At 38.2% G+C, this 22,159-nt stretch overlaps 2 protein-coding genes across 2 annotated transcripts; one reads left to right on the forward strand and one right to left on the reverse strand.

Annotated features, from left to right (window-relative positions):
- The first annotated feature begins 8,839 nt into the window (after positions 1-8,839).
- Positions 8,840-17,128, forward strand: LOC106920139 (glomulin-like). Its single transcript, XM_014990986.2, has 18 exons — positions 8,840-8,878; positions 10,762-10,887; positions 11,673-11,783; positions 12,683-12,791; positions 13,077-13,326; positions 13,564-13,654; positions 13,738-13,904; positions 13,994-14,047; positions 14,146-14,176; positions 14,260-14,349; positions 14,848-14,889; positions 14,978-15,051; positions 15,201-15,285; positions 15,738-15,844; positions 16,306-16,369; positions 16,451-16,586; positions 16,661-16,755; positions 16,834-17,128. Exons 1-18 carry the CDS (start codon positions 8,840-8,842, stop codon positions 16,927-16,929), a joined length of 1,767 nt encoding a protein of 588 aa, XP_014846472.2. The 3' UTR covers positions 16,930-17,128.
- cunh1orf146 (chromosome unknown C1orf146 homolog) lies at positions 16,942-21,545 on the reverse strand. The gene is made up of 5 exons (XM_014990987.2): positions 21,418-21,545; positions 21,143-21,236; positions 20,126-20,297; positions 17,314-17,392; positions 16,942-17,228 (listed from the first exon to the last, which is right to left on the reverse strand). The coding sequence occupies exons 1-5, from the start codon at positions 21,481-21,483 to the stop codon at positions 17,121-17,123; spliced, it is 519 nt and encodes a 172-aa protein (XP_014846473.1). The 5' UTR covers positions 21,484-21,545; the 3' UTR covers positions 16,942-17,120.
- Between the last annotated feature and the right edge of the window lie 614 nt (positions 21,546-22,159).

Consider the following 22,159-nt stretch of genomic DNA (forward strand, 5'->3'; position numbering starts at 1 on the left):
AACAGGCTTTGGATGAAACTAAGATGCATTCTTCATGAAAGAATAAAGGATTCATTTTTAAAATTTTATTGCAATGATTTTACTTTCTGATTAAATATACTTTTTCTCTAAGGAAACCTGCGTATTAGCTTCTCTTTGACAAATTATTCCTTCAATAAGAAGTGATTGAAAGAAATCTGTACTAGAAAGAGGTCAAGCTGGGATCTGACAGTGAAAGGAGAAATGTCTTCTTCATGTACCGTTTACGTAACATTTCATTTGACTTTCTAAACAAACCTAAGTTTTCCACACTTTTTTCCACTTCTGACTTACAATAGGGTTGTGACCTAATCTTGATTTTAAAATGAGCCCATGTCAAAAACAGAACAATATTAGACTCTACCAGACTCAGGACAAAAACCACGAGTCAGTACAGTGTAGTCAAGATGTCGTTTATGTAGGAACATGGGTTAAGATGCTGGAAAGTTTAATGCCGCTGTCAAAATAACACAAAAAACCTCTTTCTGCCTTATATTATCTATGCAAAATGGACAAGAGATTTGCACATATGGCACTGTGAGATATAACCCAGTGAAAGAGTCCTAACCAGGTCTGATTGTAGCTATGAATCTTTCTAAAAAATTCATAAGATCCATTTCACAAATGACCAAGCCAAGCATGTGCTTGTATCTAAACGGCAGAGAGAGAGAGAGACAGAGATCTATAAGAGGAGCCCACAGCCGGGGGAGATGCTACAAAACAGCAAAGATTTATTCTCAGCGATGATCAAATATTTATGCTGAGGCATTCAAGTAAAGTTACTTTTTGTGTTCTGATTTAATGACTGATTTGAGCAGTGGCAGTGCTGGGAGGCACAGATGTTGGCTCCGCTGAAGCCTGCTCTAATGCCCATCCAGGGGTCGGTATGGTCATGTGTCAGACTGCAGGAGGATCAAAGCACTGAGGAGTGGACGGTAAGTACCTCCGATCCACAGAACCACGTGTCTGAGCTGGACCACAGCTGCTGGGCAAGAAGAAGAAGAAGAAGCAGAAGAGGAAGAGAGATTACAGAACAGGTTCTAAAACATCTCCTGCATGTAAACGATCGTCTTCTGTTGCAGCATGTGTGAGATTACAAATATAAAACAGAGAACAAACTATAAAACAACATGACAGAGATGACTTTCAATTATTAATATTGTGAATAAATGAAACTCATTTCACTCAAGTTATTACAGTTTTGTGGTTTAAAAGGACAACCTCTTCAGCCGATTTCATGTCCAGCAGTGAACAATATGACTGAGGCTGCTGACAGAGAGACGAGAGGAACACAACGAATGAAAAGGATCTGACATCAAGGACGTGTTGAATGACAGCAAGAAAAAATGAATAAGTTACATTTAAAAACTAAACAATATGATGCGTAAAATTGAGACCTAAAACTTTTGAGAAGGTGTATATTCTGAATAATGACAAAAAAAAATTAAATACTGCTACTACTTTTATTATTATTACTAATAATACTTCAACTACTTCAAATAATAATAAAATAAAATTTTAACACAATAACAATATTCCCATTACCACTACTTCTGATATTAATGATGATGATAATAATAATAATAATAATAATATTAATAATAATAGTGATTACATTAATAATGAAGTTAACATAATAACAATAACATTATTCTATTCAACTAAATATAATACAATTTTTGTAACACAATAAAAATATAACTTCTACTACTAATAGCATTACTACTAGAATTACTAGTAATAATAATGATGATGATAATTCATATTTTAAATAATAAAAAATATCAATTTCTATTACTACTAATAGCAATCATAATAATAAAATATATTTTTTTACATATTAATAACACTAGTCCTACAACTAATAATACTACTACTACTAATAATATTCACTATTTCCACAGAAGTTGTCTTGAGTCATCATGAACCACCTGGTTCTGCAGCAGCAGAGTTCAGGTTCAGTAAGATGAAAGGAGAAGCCTGTAAAGCACCAAGCCAACCCAGTTGCTCTTGTTCTTTATATCAAGTTCCAATAAGTTGCCAATCACTCCATTAGAGACAGGCCAGTCAACAACGGGGCTGCGTCTCACTGGATTGATCCAGAATGACAAAGTCAGAGTCAAAGGAAATGGATCCTGGCAGTGCAGTGACTCCCTCTATTCTCCCTCTGGCTTCCTCTGAAACTTTAATGAGCTCCAGTTGAATCTGATCTGGCCTCCTTTACTCTGGATTCCACCTTCACTCTGAACCGCCTACAAACACACACACACACACACGCACACACACGCGCACACACGCACACACACGCACACACACGCACACACGCGGACACACGCGGACACACGCATACGGATACACACACTTCAACTCTCCTAGTCACATCTAGATAAACACAGAAAAAACGCTGAATCACCACTGGAGGGAAAACGGGTTATCAAGTTTACCAATGGGATATCTACTACCTATTGACCAAGCAGCAACAGAAGTAAAGGCAGGCTGCAGATCAGAGGGTCTGACAGCAAGCTGTGAGTGGGCAGGAAGTGCCAGGAGACATCTGTGGCAGGTGACATAGAAATCCTAACACTTGAGCGAACACTTAAATGGATAAAAGGAGTCTGGGAAAAAAAAAAAAAAAGAGAAAAGCTAAAAGCCTCCATCAGTTTCAACAAGACATTGGTACCCAAAACACAGTGTGTCAGCATCTTTAAACACCGGCAAGAAACGGGGATGACTAAATCATTTTGACAGCCAGTTCACATGTAACATCTCCGATTCAGCCACCTTGGGGAGTTGCTGGGCAGTTTCCCCTACCCACTTCTCCTCCCACCCCCCTCATGCTGTTGGGGTGGGAGCCGAGCCCGCGTGTGTTACAGCAGAGTGAGCCGGGACATCGTCTGCTTATTGATCAGATTATGACAGGGCGACAGTCTCTACAGCCTGGAGATACAGCCGGGGAGCAGCAGTTATCTGTGTCTAGCGAGGTGTCTGCTCTCTGCCTATTGATTGGGAACAAGTTGACGTTGGGAAGTCAATTCCCGATTTACAAAAGGTTCAGCAAGCAAGCGGCGGAGTCCGCTTATAGGGAACACGGATCTACGGATGCTGCAGCATCCAGCCTTTGTGTCACCTTGGGAGCTTTCAGCTCAAAGTACACCGGCAGATAAAGCGGCTTTGCAGCGTGTTGAAAGAGCTGCACTACATCACCTCGGCAGGCTTTTGCCAGAGTACAAACAGATGTTCACTAAACACATTCAGGCCGCTCCGGTTCGGCCCCTCCCTGCGACTGGTTGCCACGGGGGCAAAGCTTTTACAAAAAGGGGCCGGGGTCAACATTCTCCCTGGTGAGACCTCCACCTCCATTAGCTCTCTTAGTTCAATGGGGTACCTGTCCCTGCAGCTTCCACCTCGGCCCCGTTGGCGGGAGAAAGAGAAAAACTTACAGACAAGAAAAATCATAATTCCAAACCTGACCTTCAGGGATTGAAACTTGTACTGTATGTTGACCAATAACAGTTTTAGCTTTTTAGAACTTTAGAGTTGAATGTGTTTGAACGTCTTTCCAAAGACTGCATGTAATACGTTACAGCGTCATCAGTCACACTGAACAAAATAAGTACTGTTGGCTAAATTCCAAAATAAAAAGACAGAAAGTTATTACTTTGTTCAGATTCAAAAGTTTATAGTAGCAGCTCCGTAAAATGGTTTCTGCCTTCTGATGAGACCCGTTTGTCAGATTGAAACCCCAAAATGTTTGACCCAAGTCATACAGCTCAAAGCCAATACTGACGATAGGCATGGAAACTTCTGGGACGAAAAAAAATATTTTCATTATACTTGGATTTCAAATAATGTCAGACAGAGAGACAGAACAGCTTTATGTTTTTTTAAATACAGTGTACCTGGTTTCAGCTGAACATTTTACATCATAGACCAACACAAAATAGCATATAATTGTTAAGTGAAATGAAAATAATATGAGGTTTTCCATATTAAAAATCTCTGAAATAAAATCTAGTGCAGCTAACTGCCTTAGGAAGCCAGCTATATGGAAAATACTAGAGTCCTGCAATTTAATCTCAGTTTAACTGTTCTGTGAATCCTCAGAGATTTGTTAAAGAACCTTATTGAACAGAATCATAATGTGTTAGTCAAATAAGGTTGGAATTAATCAAAGAGCACAAAAAATCCCAATGAGACTCTTGAGGAGCAGCAGAGATCCGCAGCTCAGTTTGGAGAATTTGTGAGAAGCAAACTATGAATTGGTTTCCCAAACTGGCAAAAATACAGAAACAAAGCAAAGCAGCAGAGACTGAGGTAACAACTCTAAAGGAGGATCAGGCAATTCAGTTCAATTCTAAGCTTTAAGTAGAAATCACAAAGACAAATCTGGGTTGTTTGAAAAGAAATAGTCTGAAAATCAAACTCGTGTTCCTCAGCGTTCCTCCAGCAGGACCCCAGGGGAGCGGCCCTGACCACGGCAGCTCCTGCTGACCAGGTTCTGGGCTGACAGTCAGCAGAGGTCTCCAGAGGAAACCAGCTGGATAAAGAGTTCACTTAAAACCTCTTGCTTTCTAAGAGGTCACCAAGGAAAAGCGGCGTGGAGAGGGTAAAATGGAGCGGCGCTCTCACAGGACCGCTGCCTGTTTGTACACCAGACTGACCCATAAATACTGCAACAGTTTTCTACCAGCTGCAACGATCTGCTCAGTCTTCCTCATCAGCGTGATCTAAGAACAAACATACAGAGATAAACCCAGACGCTTTATGATGCTTTATTACTGTATGGAAAATAGTCTACAAGAGAAGAACATCAGAATAACTACGAACATGTTCAGGTCTGGAAGTTCAAGGAAGCTCACCCTGAGAGCAAACCACAAAATGCTTCGAGTCTCCAAAACCCTAAAATGCCATCTACAGAAGGCTGTTACTGTCGCTAAGGAAGTAACTGCACAAGTTGAACTTTCATGGGAGGGTGTAATCAGGAAACCTCTGCTTTCTAAAACAAAACAACAACAAAAAGAGCAGGAAGCCCAGACAGAACGTAGACACAGAGCAGGACTTCTAGAATAATGTTTCTTTGAATAGAAAAATCAAAAACTAAATGATTTGGACAGCAGAACAGAGGACATGTTTGGCATTAACCAAATACAGAATTACATGGAAAGAACCCCAAATTAACTATGAAGCACGGAGGTGGATGTGTCATGGTTTGGGAATGAAGGACCCGGTCAGGTCAGCATCATAGAATCCAGCATGAATTTATCATTAATCCACAGGAAATCCTCAAACATCTTAAACTTTCTTCAGACCATTGTCTGTTAGATGGCTGCAGCATGGTATGAAATGATGTCATAGTGGTTAACACCAGCTGTTAGGACGCAACGTGTCCACAACCTCTGTCTTTTTGTTCAGAGAGAAAAACCAGGAAAACTTCTATTGATTGAATATAATATTTGAACAGATATATATATATAAAAAATATATATATATTTTTAGGGTTGACCTAATTTTTTTTTCTTACCAATGACTTTATGGTTTTTCAGTAACTTATTTCAAAAATTCATCCATCTAATCATTCCTTTCCCAAAGTGAGAATTACGTTGCAGAAATCTCCCCCCAATAAACTTTAGTTATCTGGATTCCAAAGTGATATAATTTTCTTTTAGTTTAACTCTCTTATCGTTAGTAAAGTTAATTCAGTTTCTCATATTTATTTTATATCAGCTTAGTATTAGTCAAAAATAATAATAATAATAACAATAATAATAGTTGGAATTTTAATTCTTGCTGTTGAACATTGTTTGTATTAAAATTACTAGCAGTTTTCTTAGTAATACAAGCATTGTAATATATTTTTATATTAAAAGATGTATGAAAAAACATTATGTAAAAAATATGAGCATAAGAATATTTAAAACAAGCAATAAATAAATAATTAATTATATAGATAAAAATAGGCCCTTGAAAGATGAATTACTGAATATTTAAAATAAAAATATTGTCAATAATCACTCATTTTCCTCCAGATAAACAGTGCCCTCCTGAGTTAGAAATGGATCAATGCTAGTCTCCCTGTAGATATGTAGCCAAAAATAACTATTGGAATAACACAATTACAAATCTAATATTTGTTGCAATGACAAAAGACCCATTTTGTATCTTTTCCTGCAACCATAAAAAGCTTTTTGTGGCGTCCTCCTCTCATTAAATTAAACTGCATTTGAAAACAATGGCCCATCATTAAGTAATCATTGGGATTCAGTGCAGTTAAAGTAAATGCTTGAGTGCATGCTCATGTCAGATGCTGTTTATTTGAGTATTTCCTGCTCCCAGGAGCGGTGTCAAAACAAAATCTCATCAGCCTGCAATTAGGAACAATAAAATGCTGGACAAACATGCAGTAAGAGGCAGTGTGTGTTATATTTACTCTGTGGCTTTTGTCCAAAGCTTTCATCAAACGGCAATACAGAGAGCAAACCTGAACGGCAGATGTCGGCTAAATCCGACCGTTCAAACACGCTGCTCCACCTATTCATCCCAAATCAGGACTGGAGCTGCTGTTGCTGTCACGACGGAGCAGGAAGTCAGTGATTATTCTTCTGCTGCAGAGAATCCGGAAAGTATTCACAGATTCACGTTTTCCAATTTTTGTTATGTTCCAGTCTGATTTCGAATTGTGTTAAATGAATCTCTTTTCTCTAAATTCTACATATAAATTCCTCTTTATGACAATGTGGAAAAAAGATTTTGAGCTTTTTCTCCAAATGTATTAAAAATAGAAATCTGCAAAATTACATTTCCATTAGTATTCACAGCCTTTGCTTAAAGGGGCAGCGTTATGTGAAATTATTATTCTTTTTAGGCTTACTTCATGTTATAATGTTATTCCCTCATCAACAACATAACCGGAGTGTTGCCTTGATTCTTTCATTCGTGATCTAGAAATCCTTTAATCTTCAACCATTCAGCTGTGCAAAACCAAGCCTTTGTGCTTCTGCCTTACAGAGCAGCCTTCCTCTGTAACTCCTTCACTCAGCTCCTTCAGACTAGTCAGCAGCAATTAGCAAACATCTGGTGGAACTGTGCATCTGCTGAGCTCATATAGGAGCTACTTCTCAGTGAAAAGCTGATAAAAACGTTAAAGGGTTCATAGAGGAGCTATGTCATGACGACTTCCTGAAGGCTGAGTTTCAGAAAGAGCAGGAGTTTCTTAAAGAGACAGAGGCATTAAAATATAAAGTCAAATTTCTTTTAAATCATATTTGACTTAAATATGGTATTTTTAGAACAGCTGAAGGTAACATAGTTGCTTGATTGTGCTATAAATCAACAGTAAAGCAAAGCAAATAATACCGCCAATTTAATACTTTGATGATCCACTTTTGGCAGCAATTACACTTCAACTAGATATTAGAGCACCTTGTTGTCTGTCCTCATTCTTTCTTGCCACTGAGCTCATTGAGACTTTCAAAGCAGCAGAAATGTTCCTGGGTACTTCCTCAGATTCGTGCCTCAAGACAATATGCACTGCAGAAACTCTTTCTTGCAATTACAGTTACAACTGGAAGTCTTTTAAGATACCGTATGTCTCAAAAGCAGGTTTGCTCATCTCACACCGTCTCTTACTTGTAAAACATCTCAATCTCAGTCAGACTGGACTGAGGCCATTTGTGAACATCAGATTTCAAGTCTTGCCCCCTCCACCACTCCGATTTTTGTTCATAATTTAATTAGACATCTACATAAATATATGTTTTGATCTATAAACCATTCCATTGTGGCTGTGGCCATGTGTTTCGGGTCATTGTCCTACTGGACGGTGAACCTTTGCCCAAATCTCAAGTCTTCTGCATATAAACCACAAAGTTCTCCAACAAACCTCTGAGGTTTTCACAGAACTGCTGGATTCATACAGTGATTAAGTTACTCATACTTCATCTCCACTTACTAATTAAGTTACTTTTGGAGGCAGGTGGATTTTATTTACTGGAATCAGAGTTCAAAAAGTTGAGCACAAATGAACTTAAAACTTTGAACAGCAATGTGCCATTTCCCCTCCACTTCAGAATTAAACGACCTTCTAAGAAGTGCCTGTTTTTTTTCCTATGGTTTTTATTAATTTTCTTTTTCTTTCATATTTTGTCACAGCTACAAAACCACATGCAAAAGGTCAAGTGTAGGTAGCCTCAATTCTGGGCTGATATTTTTGTCATCAGCTTGGGATGATCTCATTTAACATAGACAGGTTTTACAAATAAAAAACAGAAGCAGAAACATTGTTCATAGAAAGGAACAAAAATACTTATAAACTGTTCAAGGCTATATATTTTACACATCATCTTAAAATAACATGTAAATGTCAACTAACATCTATTTCAGTCACAGAATATGAAGGTAAGCATGAAGCGCCACATCACCACCTACACAACAGGAAACTACCTAAGTACTTTTGCGAGATCACCTTAGAGCAGAATTTGTCAGTTTACAACATGGTCACTTTGAACGTTTATTTTAACGTTTAGAAATATTAGAGGGGCAGTTCCTACGTTATTATATTTTCCACGACCGAGTGCTAGTCAACTCGATGGTTCAAGTCAGCGCCACGTCTTTCTGTGTCCTGCTTTAATCCTATTAGCTGTGAAGCACAAAGGGAGATAAGAGGTTTATGTTTCGGTTCCTCACACACTGAATCTTTTTCTCTCCCTTGAGACACCAGGAGAGCTATTTATTTGATCATTTAGATACCACCACTACATGCACTACATCTGCTGTGGACGTATTGATAACAGGATTGGCTCTGAGGGCGGAGGAAACACTGATGATGAATGAAGATAAAGTGCATGAGATCATCCAGAGATGGGTAAGTCCACCACGACACAACTGAGCTGAGGTAATCACGTTTCTATCGACAATGCATTGACTTATGATACCATTGTGAGAAGAGATTTTAAAATAGTACCTGCTTTACTAAATTAGATACCAAAAGTAACACAAATTTGTTTCCACGATTTCTTGGCTCAGTCTTATAACTATGAAGGTAAAGTCTGGTTTTTTTTTGTTGTTGTTGTTGTTTTTTTTTGCCACATCTACATGTTCCGGATCATGGAAGAAATGCTAAGATTGGACAAAGTACAAAATGTGGTTTTCACATTTGTTTTGAGTGGCTGATTTTAATTCAGTCACACATGACAGAACGGCTGAGTATGAACAGCCTGTTTAAGGGCAGCCTATTATCTCAACAGGATTTCAGTCCCAACTGTCCTGGGGAGCATTATGAACCACAGAGTCCCAGAAGAATTTGTACTGCCTTTGGTACTGAGACATCAAAGACATGGTCCATTATCCATCAGGAATATCATCTCCTTTGACATTAGGGTTGGCATTCATCAGGGATCTGCTCTCACCCTGCTGTTATTCATCTTTTGCACCAACATGGCGAAGGTGGATGTGCAACAGACACACCTTAGACCAGGGATCAGGCAATCTCAGTCCTTGAGGGCTGGTGTCCTGCAACTCTTAGATGTCTCCTTGAACCAGCACACTTCACTGAAACAGCCAAATGACCTCCTCAGTGAGACCAAGATCTCCAGAGTCCTGCTACTGGCTTCATTATTTGACTTGGGTGTGTTAAAGCAGACACATCTAAAAGTTGCCCGGCAACATTTAGACGTGCCCACAAGGCCCATGAGGACTGGAGTTTCCCACCCTTGTCCTGGACCCTTCTCTAAGCTGATGATGTTGCACTGTTCGACCAAGACCTGCGGGCACTTAAAGATCAACGCAGACCTGGAACAACCAGAAATTACCTAAAATTGAACATCACCGGGTCAGAACACTTTGAATGTCACCCCCAGAAAAATGGTACAATCAAGATTGATGGACTGGGGCTACTAAAGATCATGAAATTCCAATACCTTGGCTTGCTGGTCACCTTAAAAGTGGACGTGGTGTTTGACACTCGTGCACAAGCCAATGCAACAAGGCTCAAATGGTAATAAGTCACACAATTTGATATATGATAAGAATACCTCAGGCACCCATCAGAAACATCACCTCCTTTTGACATTAGGGTCAAGAGGAGGTGCATTGGCTTATGATAGCCAATGCACCTCGGCTATCATAAGCCAATGCTTATGATACAGGATGTATCATAAGGATGTATCGTATAAATGGGAACTCTGTCAAGTATGGCATTGTTTTTATGCCATATTAGATTCGTCGTGTTGATGCATTTTGACGTGCTTCACCCCACGTGCTTCAATTTTCCGCCGCCACACGCAAACTTCCCCATTCACTCAGTGCGTTATAGTTCCACATCGTTTAGGATTTGTTGCTGTGCGTTTGCACAGAGTGAAGGAAAGAGGAGACCAGCTGCACAAGCAGGCTGCGAAATGAGATTCAGGTGATCGGTTTGTGAGATCGGCAACAAGAGACCGTGATCGGCGATCACCGATCATAAACTTTTTCACGGAAATCGGCCGATTATGATCGGCGGCCAATCGATCGGCACACCTCTAGTTTAGACATAAATCCAACTGAGATGATGGTATGACCATAAACAGGCTGTTTATGATGAAAAATCCTCCTGTGAGGCTGGATAAAACACTTCTTCAAAGACAAGGTGACCACAAGGATGTAAAGACCTAGTCTTTACATCCTTGTAAAATGCTAAAAGTACAAATCGGAATAAATCTGTGTGGAAAATATTTTCTCATAGCACATACATGATATCTATTTATTCAGCGCGAGACTCCAGAAGAATATTTGAAGCCGGAGGACTACCAGCAGATCAGGGATGTCGGCGCTGCCTGTCTCAGTGGGGGTGATGGCCAACAACTGCTGAAATTTATCCAGGATGAGAAAAACCAGGTGACCTCACTAATACTGTAGGAGGCAGACTGAGGGTCCCGGTACTGTATTCACACCCTACACATATGAAGTGATGGCAGATTGACTGTGTTAATCTGTCTAACAGCACTAAAAGCACATCCAGCTATGTTAAACATTAAGATGCAGCAGTTACTTGGCGGTTGTTGACCTTTTGACCCAAAGGTGTGGAGGGAAACAAGCAGATATTCAGTCAGATTTCTCGCTCCACTGCTAACACCCATCAGCATGGTGCTCCTCTAAGTGCCCTTGGTTATCCCATCTGGCCACACTTCATGCAGTTGTGTGTAGCCTACTGTGAGAAACAGTTTTTACCATTGTCTCATTTGTAGGTTAACTGTATTCAAGAGCTGAAATGATTGAATATGTAATGAGAAGCATTCGCTTGAGACGTAGGGTGAGGTTTTTGGCCACAAAAAGAAGAAACGTTTATATTTCTTAAAACATTTCTCCTAAGTCAGTCCTTGTTGATTTTTTTTAATTGTAACTGTATGGTGTAGCACTTTTAAGCATGATATTTAGTAATTTATGGTAGAAAAATAAAGGAATCCTAAATATGTTTGGACCTACAGTGACTCTAGAAATTATTGACCTTGGGGGCCTCAAAACAGATTTCTGATAAAATTATTTTCTTGAACCTTCCTTCAAGAAGAGATCAGTCCACATAAAATTTTACTGTTAGGGCCAACCTGTACTTATAAAATGTACTTTGTTATGAAGGGACACCACTGTAGTAAATAAAGGTTTGCTTTCTCACCCACCCACAGGGGATTGTGAAGTCCATGGGCTGTGGTCTGTTGGCACCTCTTGTAGATGAACTAGTTAGGAATAAGAAGAGTCATGACCACTGCCAGGCTGCCATCACACAACTGACCAAGGTGGGTACCAGAAATGCATCTTCAGTCCATATCTCCTAAAAAACAGAGAAGGTTTGTGGGGAAAAAAAGGGAAAGTATTAGTTGGACTCATTTTTACAAGGCCACGATTCCATAAGGCCCTTTAAATAATGTCTCAAAATTAAAAAGTGATTAAATTCTTTGATGTCAGAAAAAATTAATCTTGGAGAGATGCATATTTACACTAAGTTTTTATAATAAACCTAACTCTATCTAAGCTCCAAGCCTTTTACCCTGTATATTATATTTCATCATGGTGAGTTTCAGTCAGCAGTTAAAATCCCTGATTTTTTTTTTTTTACCTAAAGCTCACAAAGAAGCAGATAGTGGACAGAATAAGAAGAGGATTTTGATTTCACCTCCCTAAGAAAACAAAAATAAACCAGATTCTACAGCAGAATTCAGCCTGTGTGCTGTCCTTTCACCCTCAGCCTTGTAGTTTTGTCACAGTGTAAAGAAATGCTAATCATTTATTCAGAAAAACATAATATGGAACACATTGACAATCAATTTCACAAAGGAAAAAAAAACAGATGCTGGAGGAAAAGATGGCTGTTCAAATTTTAAAATGTGGTCAAATGATGTTTAAGATCTTCAGGTTAATGAAGGACCTTTAAGGCATTCTAAGACCCCATCAGAAGCCCAATTTATTCATCTGACACCAACTTATGGCACTACAGACCGGCTTTTGATAGAAAACATCCTTTGTGGCGTTTTTCTCTTTACTTTGGCTTCTAAAGTAAACCTTTTGGAACTGTCCAAAAAACACACTGACAATAATTTCCTTTGAAATCCTGTCAGTTAATAAAACCCCCCAACAAAATAAGAAATGACATACCGAGGTTGAATTCAGGACACTTCAGATATGCTCTGCTTTGTAGACGTGCAGCTCTAGAACCCTCCTGGAGAGCTTCCTTGAATTAATTGAAGACATGGATCCAGGCGCCATTTCTGAAACCATTCTCGTCCTTCTTCCTCACCTTCAAACAGGTATGTAAAGCTACTTTGTTAAAGCTTTTACATGTCACATTCACCATCAATACAGCAGTGAAAAACACACTTATAAGTCTCTCTAGTATAAAAGGTTCTGTTAAAGTAAAAATCACTAGTTGCAAGGCAGTTTTTGGAAGCATGTAAGGTTTAATCTAAGGCTTAAACATAGACACAAAGTTTCACAAAACATGGTATTTGGCTCCCCCTACAGTTGATAAGTGGATATCAATGTTGGACAAAATTCAGTTAAGTTAAATACATAAAAGTCTTTAATTTTTTAAGTTCTGCTGCAGCTGGATGAGAACCAAGCAGTCGGTGTGGGTTTGGCTCTTTCGGCCCTTCACAAGCAGCTGTCCCGGCTGCCTGTACCTTACACCCAGCAGCAGGAGGAGGATGATGAGCACGGTTTGTGTCGCTGCTGCATCGCCCTGGTGACGTTCACCAGGCCTTTTATAGATGGGGTGAAGAAGAAGGATGAAAACTGTAACCCGACACCAGAAGATGACGAGCTGAAGGCTGAGATTCTTAAGTTGTATGTTTCTGTTCCAGTGCTTTTCTTGTGCACACACCCAAGTAAAAAAAAACCTGCATACTTTACTGGAAGAGCCTTGTGTAAACATGCTGTCTATTTCTGGATCTTGTTGGTTTAGATTTTATTTTATTTTTTAAGAGCAATTTGGCAGAAAACGGCCTCTCTTTTAATCACAGACCTTGTTTTTCTAGATGACGTTACCAGAACAGATGACCTGATTGGTGTTTTTGTTTCCAGCTGCATGCTGAGTTTAAAAGAACCTTTGCTGGAAGCTGAACTGAACCGAGACAGAAAATCAACTTTGTGGCTCTTTGCAGTAGAGATAATGGTACTAAATCAAGAAATAGTTTCAAATATTTATCAAGGGATATCTCCTTTTTATATGCCCAGATTTCTTTTTATGCATTACAGGTCATCCTGCCTGCAATCAAAGAGAATCTTCCAGGCCTTCTGTTCTTCAGTTCTCTGAGGAAATTCACCACGATGGATACTGACCTGTCCAAGGAGTCGACTGCATGCGTGGCCTATCTGCTTTTTGTCCAGCTCATAGCCATGGACACATTTCCAGTCGTGTTCAGGTGAGAGAATAGTCATTTAGCCCTGTAGTGTGTTTGTTCACCTTTATAATAAATGTGTTATACAACTTGCACTCTTCCATCTGTTTTAGTCCTGTATTTATTCTTCAGTGCAACATGGAGCACATCAATCAACTCCTCAGTAGGTAAGCTATCAGTAAATTAAAGGTTAACTTCTTTTTTTGCCTTTAAAACAAAAGAAAGATGTTTGCCTAAAGGTCTCTGTGTTTTGCGTTTCTGACAGGAAAAAGGAATCACATTTGCTCAAAGGACTGGTATGAAAATAAATCACAGAAAATCCCCTGTAAAAGAAGGCATCATATTGAATTTTTTTTTTTTTTTAATCGTTTTGCCATAGGCACTATTTGCTAAAAGCTTGGAGAAAGTGGAAGATAACAGCCTTCCAGTAGGTCTACTAGATCTGGAAAGCTTCTATAGTGCACCACAGGTAAGATGCACTACAAAGCTGTTATGTTTGTGTTGAATGGAGGACCTAAGTCAGTGGTGTCCAGAGTCTGTCCTGAAGGGCCGGCATCCTGCATGTTTTAGTTCTCTTTCTGGTTGAACAGACCTGGATCAAATGATGGATCATTAGAAGCCCTAAGAAGAACATTGACATGCTGAGAAGGTTGTTGCTACCACCAGGAAGAGAACTAACACATGCAGGATGCCGGCCCTGGAGGACCGACTTTTTGGGCACCACTGACCTAAGTGAAGAGAAGTGTGCCGGGTCAGCAGAGACTTTAATAAGCGTTACGACAGCCTCATGGAGTGAAGAAACGGACGGATGATGGCGTGATGTGTTTTAATGATTTGATCAGATGAACAACTTATTCATGTGTCATTTCGATTTAATTTCTTATTTAATGGAGAACAGATTTACTTACATGATTATTTCTAAAAAACGAGTTTCAATAATCTAAATCTGCTGTTCTGAAATTCACAGAACCTGCGACAAGTTCTCACCGACTGTCCAATTCAACATTTGGTAAGTACATAATATCAGAACAAATGTCAGATCAATGTGAAGAGCAATATTTTGGTGATTTTTTAAAAACAGTTTCATGTTTCTCCAGAGAGAATCGGGACTGAAGGTGTTCCAACTTTTCATTAACAAATTGGATGCTGAGGCAAAGCATAAATTTTTCAGGTGAGAATTTAAGTGAAAATGTCTTTTTGCATTTGTAGATTAATAACTGTGCATATTATACTTGATGAATACCTCAGACTGCTGTTTTTTTCCAATGTCTGATGTTTATTCTACACAAACACCATTTCTTATCAATCCCTCTTTTGCAGGTGCATGTTAAAAACAAGCCACCATGCAGGTGTTGAAGGTTACATAGTGAACAACATCAGGAGTCAAATTCAATCGTCTATAAAGGTGAGAATAAGGTAGCTTCTTGTCACTTACTAAAGTTATATCTCAGAACATACAATATATTCACAAGACAAGCTGTGTAGAGAATTAACACATTACTAACCTAAAACTGACCTGAAGTAATCCCAGATCATAACTGTGACTTCACATGATGGGTCAGTTCATTCTGCGTTCTTCTGATTCTGAAAGCATTAACCAACCCAGCTTCATTTGGTGGTCATTTAGTGAATATTAACCTAAAATTAGTTTGAGGTGACAAAAAAAAGAAGATATTTCTGGGGTTCATATAGAACAATACAGTTCAAATAAGAGAAAATGTATTCTTCAAATTCTTTTTGTATTTTCAACACAGACATATATAAAGACCTAATCTGATCAACATCTTCATGGCTGATGCTAGCTTTGATCTGATAACTCTGTATGAATGAGATGAATCTGTCATAACGCTCCTGCAGGGTGAAGCCAATAAGTGGTTCTTGGGAACGGAGCTTCTGCCACTGCTTGAGCTGGTGCTCAGTTTACCACAAGCTGCAGAGACGGATTTACTCACCAACATGGACAAGTGAGTCATATTTCCAAACACAATCCAGTGACCTAACTCACTGAAACACTTTGGCCAAAATATTCCAGTAATTAAGGCTAAGCTGTCAATGCACTGTTATTCATTTTAGCCTTTGCAATATGTCTGAAAGTAAGATTCAGAATCAGTATCAAATCAATACTTTAATTTCAGATTCCATCTTGAAGTTTTATTTCATTTTTGTACTGTAGTTTCTCAAACCTACCTCTCAAACTATGATTTTTTGGGGAATTTATTTATTTAAGAAAAAATGCACACAAATTTATTCTGTTTTTGCTTGTCATTTTAGTTTTTTCATAAAGTATTTTGTACACACCAATAAACAATCCAAAGGAGGAAAAAAAACAATCAAAAACACCTAAACATCAGAAACTTGAGGATATATCAAACCAAAATCGTAAAAAGTATCAGTATTGCTATCAGTGTTCTGTCTGTTTATTCAGAATAATGGAGAGCCTGAATCTTCTGCGCTGTCTGCTTATGAGAGACAAAGAAATGAAGAGTGACGTAAGTCAGTTTAATTTACCAAATTCCTTCTGCTGGTCTGCCTGGCCAGTCTAAAAAGCTGCTGACTTTTGTCACCTTTAGGCTGATGTATGGGAAGAAATATGTAGGATCAAAGATGAATACCTAAAAATGCTGAGAGTGTGCATCAGCATGTCGAGAGCATATTACTCTGCCGAGATGAAAGTGCTGAAGGAGGAACAAAAGCTAAGAGTGAAAGGTACAAATGAGCTGCTGATCTGTGAAACAGTTTAACTTCACATTTTATTTCTATTCATGCTGTTTGTCCTGCAGAAGCCAAAGAGCATGCTCGGTCTACCAGACTGTTAAAAGCCATAACAGTAAAGCACGACAAAGTCACCCATATGTCTCCAGAAGTCCAGTATCAGGTAGAGATTTTTCTCTTTCTAGTTGATGACTATGTTGGAGAAAGCTCAGCAAACATTGATGGTTCTCTTGTCTCTTAGGTGCTGCAGAGTGCTTTGGTGACATTTGACTTAATGGAAAGCCTTGTAGTCCGAATAGATGAGATCACAGAGGAAAAGCAGGGGAAACCACACTGAGACAGCACTGGGAACGTTTTATGTATTTTATTTCGGTTTGTTTGATGGATCAGGTAAAGAATGCAGTGCTGTAAAGTGATCATTTTATCTTTGCTGAAATTATTTTCAAAAGTACAGTTTGTGTCATCAGCAGGGACTGTGTGTTAACTTGTGTCATACTAAATAAAGCAAACTGGGTCACCTGCTGGGCTTTATAAAATGTCTCTGAGCATTTCCCACACAGGACTGGTCTCAATGATGTGAGCCCGGGCCAGAGACATGCGCTCTCGGATTTTATCAGCATGTGGCTTACTGGTGGCCTGCAGACAATCAGGTTTGTCTTTATTTTAAATGCTGTGAGTGAACAGCAGCACAAATCACTTGTTTTCCTGAATAGCAACTTACCTTGGCGATTGTGAGCATTCCTTTGGCTATTTGTGCACCATTTCGTACAGGAAGGATCTTCAGATTGCTGCCGATAAATCTGAAAATGTAAAGAAAAGGTTATCTTAAAGTTTCTGGAATTACAAGAAGGGGAAAGTTGATGAGTTGAGGTACAAATTGTAATCTTTACCATCACACTAACAGGACCATTAGAGTCACTAATGGGGCAATTACAACACACGATTCACTGCCATCTATTCAAATGTAGCTAGTTGAGTATTAACTAGCTACATTTACTTGAGTAATGTTTTTGAAAAAAAATTACTTTTACGATGCTGTACTTTTTACTTTTACTTGAGTAATTTGATTATGAAGTATCTACTCTTTCTGGATTCTTAACCCACTGAATGACAAACAAACATGTTTTAACCAAAAATTTACCAGACTCAGAAACACACCTGCAGTTTGTTGTTAATGTTTCATACGTTTTTTTATTGAAAGAAACTGATTTGATTATTTTGCCTGATTTTTTACATTTTTTGTTAGTTATATGAACTATTGTCATTTTCGTCCTGTAAATACCAACATTTCCACCTAGCTTTATATTTTGGTCCATCTGATGATGTAATTTCTAAATATTAAATGACTGATAATTTGATCAGTTATTCACTAATTTTTACCCAGTACTATTTTACTCTTATTTGAGTAATTTATTGGATGGCTACTTTTTACTTTTACTTGAGTAAATATATGTTGAAGAAGTGCTACTCTGACTTGAGTACAATTTTTGTGTACTCTACCCACCTCTGTCGTTGCCTGATTATCCCAGGGATGAGAATTGAAACATCTTTAGAAACAAGAAAAGAAGTCAAGTAGACTTCTATGTTAAGGTATGAGAATCTGCTGTACATCTACTTCATCAAAGTTAATTTCTCTAAAAATCTAAAAAAAAAAAAATAAAAATCTTTGAATTTCAGAACATTAAATCTTGCCTGCTTTTAAAAGTGACAATAAACTAAGGTTTTATGATGAGCATATGACACACTTCCTGCTCACACAAACCAGTAATTTATATTATAAAATATGACAAAGTGACATTTAGAGCCTTGTTGTCAAATTACTTTGTTCAGTTTCCATTAAAGTAACTGTGAGATTACAGTTACTTTAATGGAAACTGAATTTGATGGAAGGGAATTCAAAAAGCTTAAAATACTGGCAGAGAAGAGAGTTTAGCTGACATAAAAGCGGAGATGTATAGTCATGTAGTGAGATATTAGAGGAGTGCTGTTTTCATTAATAAGTAACAAATTAACCAGGTCACAGCGGATAAACGTCCCCGTCTCTTTGTCTGATGTTCGACTCATAATTTTCTTTTTTTTTTTTTGTCAGATTGACACAAACTCAGTGAGCAGACGTTCAATCTGTCCTGCCACAGCGTCTTCAAGATAAAAATGTATTTCCACATTCAGGGAATGTAGTGATACAAGTCATATGCTGTGAATTCAGGCAAAGTCAGTAACTTGATCAAAACATCATGGGGAGGTATGGATCGGTTTCTAAGTTAGCTATTCCTAACATTTTCTAAATACCGCCGTCTATGAGCCCCAACCAGGTGTGTTACATTCACAGACGAATTAGCTCGACTCCAACAAGTGGAAGCCACGAATAAACTGAAGAAAACAACTTTGGAAAACAATTTCAGTGGCTCTGTTCAAGACTCCCGTTCCTCACTTCTAACGTCTGTCATGGTGCCTCGAATTATTATTATTAATAATAATAATAATAATAATAATAGCTATCGTTATTATTATTAATATTATTATACACAAATTTAAGTATTCTTCCATCATTCATCCATTATCTAACACACACAAAATCTTTTTGGACTGTGGGAGGAAGCTGGAGTACCCAGAGAGAACCCACACATGCACAGGGAGAACATGTTAACCCCATGCAGAAAGAGCCTGGGCCGGAAATCAAACCCAGGACTTGCTTGCTGCAAGGCAACAGTGCTTCCAATGGTGCCACTGTGCAGTCCTGATGTTTAATTTTTGATATTTTACTCATGAAATGTATTTTCTATTCACCTTAGGAGATTTTAAAGAGACCAATTAACCTAACAGTCATAATTTCAGCCGGGTTGCAAGCAGAACATTTTAATTTTGTCGATGCTTAGCTTTAAAATTCCAATAGCTGCTCAGATATAACTTTGGGGAAGTCATCTCTTCCACTGAGCAAACTTTCCTGTCCAGGTCAGTTGTTACATTGGGACAGTGGAAAAATTGTTCCCAAGGACTTTGGTGTTATCCAGAGCACCATTTTGTGATGTTTAGTTGGTCAAATGAATCGCTTTGACTTCAGAGAAAACTTTCTCTTTCTCTTAATAAACTTTCCCGTATGGGTCAGTTTTTTCCTTTGGAACAATTTTTCCACTGTTTTCAAAGACTTTGGTCTCATCTTGAGCACCGTTTCTTCATCCTTTGTTTGTCAAATCATTCACTTGACTTGGGAGAAAACTTTCTCTTTCTCTTAATAAACTTTCCCATCCAGGTCCGTTTTTTCTTTGCGAGATGTGGAAAAAAAGACAGAGATAAAATCAACATAAGTAAAATAACTTAGATATTTCATCAGGCCTATGAGGGAAAAATTGAGTTATTTCAACACTATACCAGGGGCTGATGGCAGGCAGGAAAACATCCACCATGCATATTAAAGAAAAATGGGAAAAGGAACTGAAAGAACATAAGTGAGGAAGAATGTTTAAAATCTGTAGAACACAGCACACAGCCACTTAACTGTGTCTGAAGAGAGGGAAAGCAGTCGCACTACATACCTGTGCTGAATCACAGTCAAAACCTGCAGTTCTTTCTCCCCATTAAAGGGAGAATAGAGAAGTACGAAGCAGTTCCTGTGGACCTGCACAAATTTTTCAATGCGTTCAGTTAATCCTGATTCATCCAGAGGCTCTGGGAGGTCCTGAGGATCAACCAGCAGGAACGCAGTACCTAGGAATTAAAACAATATGTATTAGTACAGGTGGTTATTCATTTAAAGCTTATGTTTTAAAAGACCCAGCAGATCTCTATTTACATTAAGAACACTTTGACTCCAACATGTAAGCCTGAATATTTCTGTATCCATAGCAGATTTAGATTTAAAATAATTTTCATTTAAGCAAAAAAATGTGTTACCTGATAAACGAGAATGACATCTCTGAAACCATAATGAAACAATGTAAAAGGAGAGGAATTTATGGAGAAAAAAAACATTTTATTTAAAATAATTGATAATCAATTAATACCTAATACTTAAAATATTTTGGGCATATATGTACATTGCAGATACTGTAGTTTAAGCAACTCCTTCCAACAACTTTATCCCTGATCTGTGTGGTGTTTTACAATCTTCATGAAGCCATTTATTCACTAATATTCTTAAGAACTCAATTGGGCCCTTTAGGGAACAGTTGTATTTAACCTGGAATTTGAATACAGCTGGACTCAATCTGCTAATTGGGTCAGCCAACTAATTGGCTGGACTGGGTTTTATTCATGAGTATTAGAGTAAAGGGGGTAAAATAGTACCAAAATCAGCTTTCCCTTTGGTTGCAAAAAAATTAAAAATGTAAAAAAAATTGAAAAATGCTTTATGTTCAACAACGAAATGACATAAAAGTATTTCGGAGTAACATAAATCGTACAATAAAAAATGTAGGAAAGGACTGTATCTGTGACTTGAATGCTTTTTTAAATTCATTATGAAGGCACATTCGTATCAAAATGAAACAGAATGGTGGATTTAGGGTTCATAATTATATTTAGACGAGATGGAAAACCGATTATTAGCTTACCTGAAAGAGGGAAAATGAAGGCCCCGGCTTCGACGCTGTCAGAAAACCTTATTCTGTGCTGCTGTGCGCTGAGCGTCCTGCAGGTGTCATGGTTCTATTGAAACATTTTTCAAAAATTAATAATTGAGACTACTTAACTTACTGAACACTATGCCCACGAGCGCTGACATTTCACTCAGGTGCTAGCTTAGGTTAGCTACAGAGCTTGTTATTCCAAAAATTTACACATATATTTTGTCAAAAAGAAAGAAAAGCTGTTAAATAATTCTCATTACCTGGAGGGATGAACTAATTATAATTGTCGTTTTCCACTGAGCGATAGTTTCACTGGGCGTAGCCATTTCTAATAAAGGGTGCGGAGCGGCAAGAAAACTCAGGGGGAACCGTATCTGATGGGGAAACGCGGATTGACGTAACAACGGCGACGAAACTGCTCTGTATGGCAGGTCGATTAAACATTTAATCCAAAACCACACCTATCTCTACTATAGAGGCCATGAATATAATTTCTTCTCGCGAAAATAAGCAAAACTTATATCAGAAAGTAACTACTACTACAAATTATGTTTATCATATCAAATCCCTAAAATATCTAAGACATTTTAAAATTAGTTGGACTATAAAATCTGTTTTCTTTGTAAAATGAACTTTTATATACCAGTCGGCAAACCAATCCAGAATCAACATTTCAACTACTACTAGGACAACTGATGTCACATTCCCGATTCAAGTGTAATCCTGTAATTCCCATTCCTTTACAGCTACATTCATTCGCAGGAACACTGCAGATTGCTGAGTCTGAACTATTTAGAGATCTAATTTAAGATTTTTAAAAACCCACTGATAACAAAATCCGGTTTGCCCGTGTTTTGTAATGTTAGCACCAAACCGCTAGATGCCGCTGGCGTTATGTAAAACCTTGAATTACTTATTTTTCCCTACTTTGTCAACCCTGCTTAAATAACGGTATACTTATTGTAATATTGATTTTTAAAGCTAATTATCAGGTTAGATCAG

The sequence above is a fragment of the Poecilia mexicana genome, unplaced genomic scaffold (genome assembly GCF_051168715.1).
Source record: "Poecilia mexicana isolate PSO_F unplaced genomic scaffold, ASM5116871v1 scaffold_4, whole genome shotgun sequence".
Lineage (NCBI taxonomy): Eukaryota > Metazoa > Chordata > Actinopteri > Cyprinodontiformes > Poeciliidae > Poecilia > Poecilia mexicana.

Excerpts from the sequence above, each read along its gene's own strand:
- cunh1orf146 (XM_014990987.2), bottom strand. The coding sequence starts at position 21,483 with ATGGCTACGCCCAGTGAAACTATCGCTCAGTGGAAAACGACAATTATA. Across the intron at positions 21,237-21,417 it reads TAATTAGTTCATCCCTCCAG|AACCATGACACCTGCAGGAC; the intron begins GTAATGAGAATT and ends ATGTTTCAATAG. Across the intron at positions 17,393-20,125 it reads TTGACTGTGATTCAGCACAG|ATTTATCGGCAGCAATCTGA; the intron begins GTATGTAGTGCG and ends TTACATTTTCAG.
- LOC106920139 (XM_014990986.2), top strand. The coding sequence starts at position 8,840 with ATGAATGAAGATAAAGTGCATGAGATCATCCAGAGATGG. Across the intron at positions 16,370-16,450 it reads ACAAAGAAATGAAGAGTGAC|GCTGATGTATGGGAAGAAAT; the intron begins GTAAGTCAGTTT and ends TGTCACCTTTAG. Across the intron at positions 16,587-16,660 it reads ACAAAAGCTAAGAGTGAAAG|AAGCCAAAGAGCATGCTCGG; the intron begins GTACAAATGAGC and ends TTTGTCCTGCAG.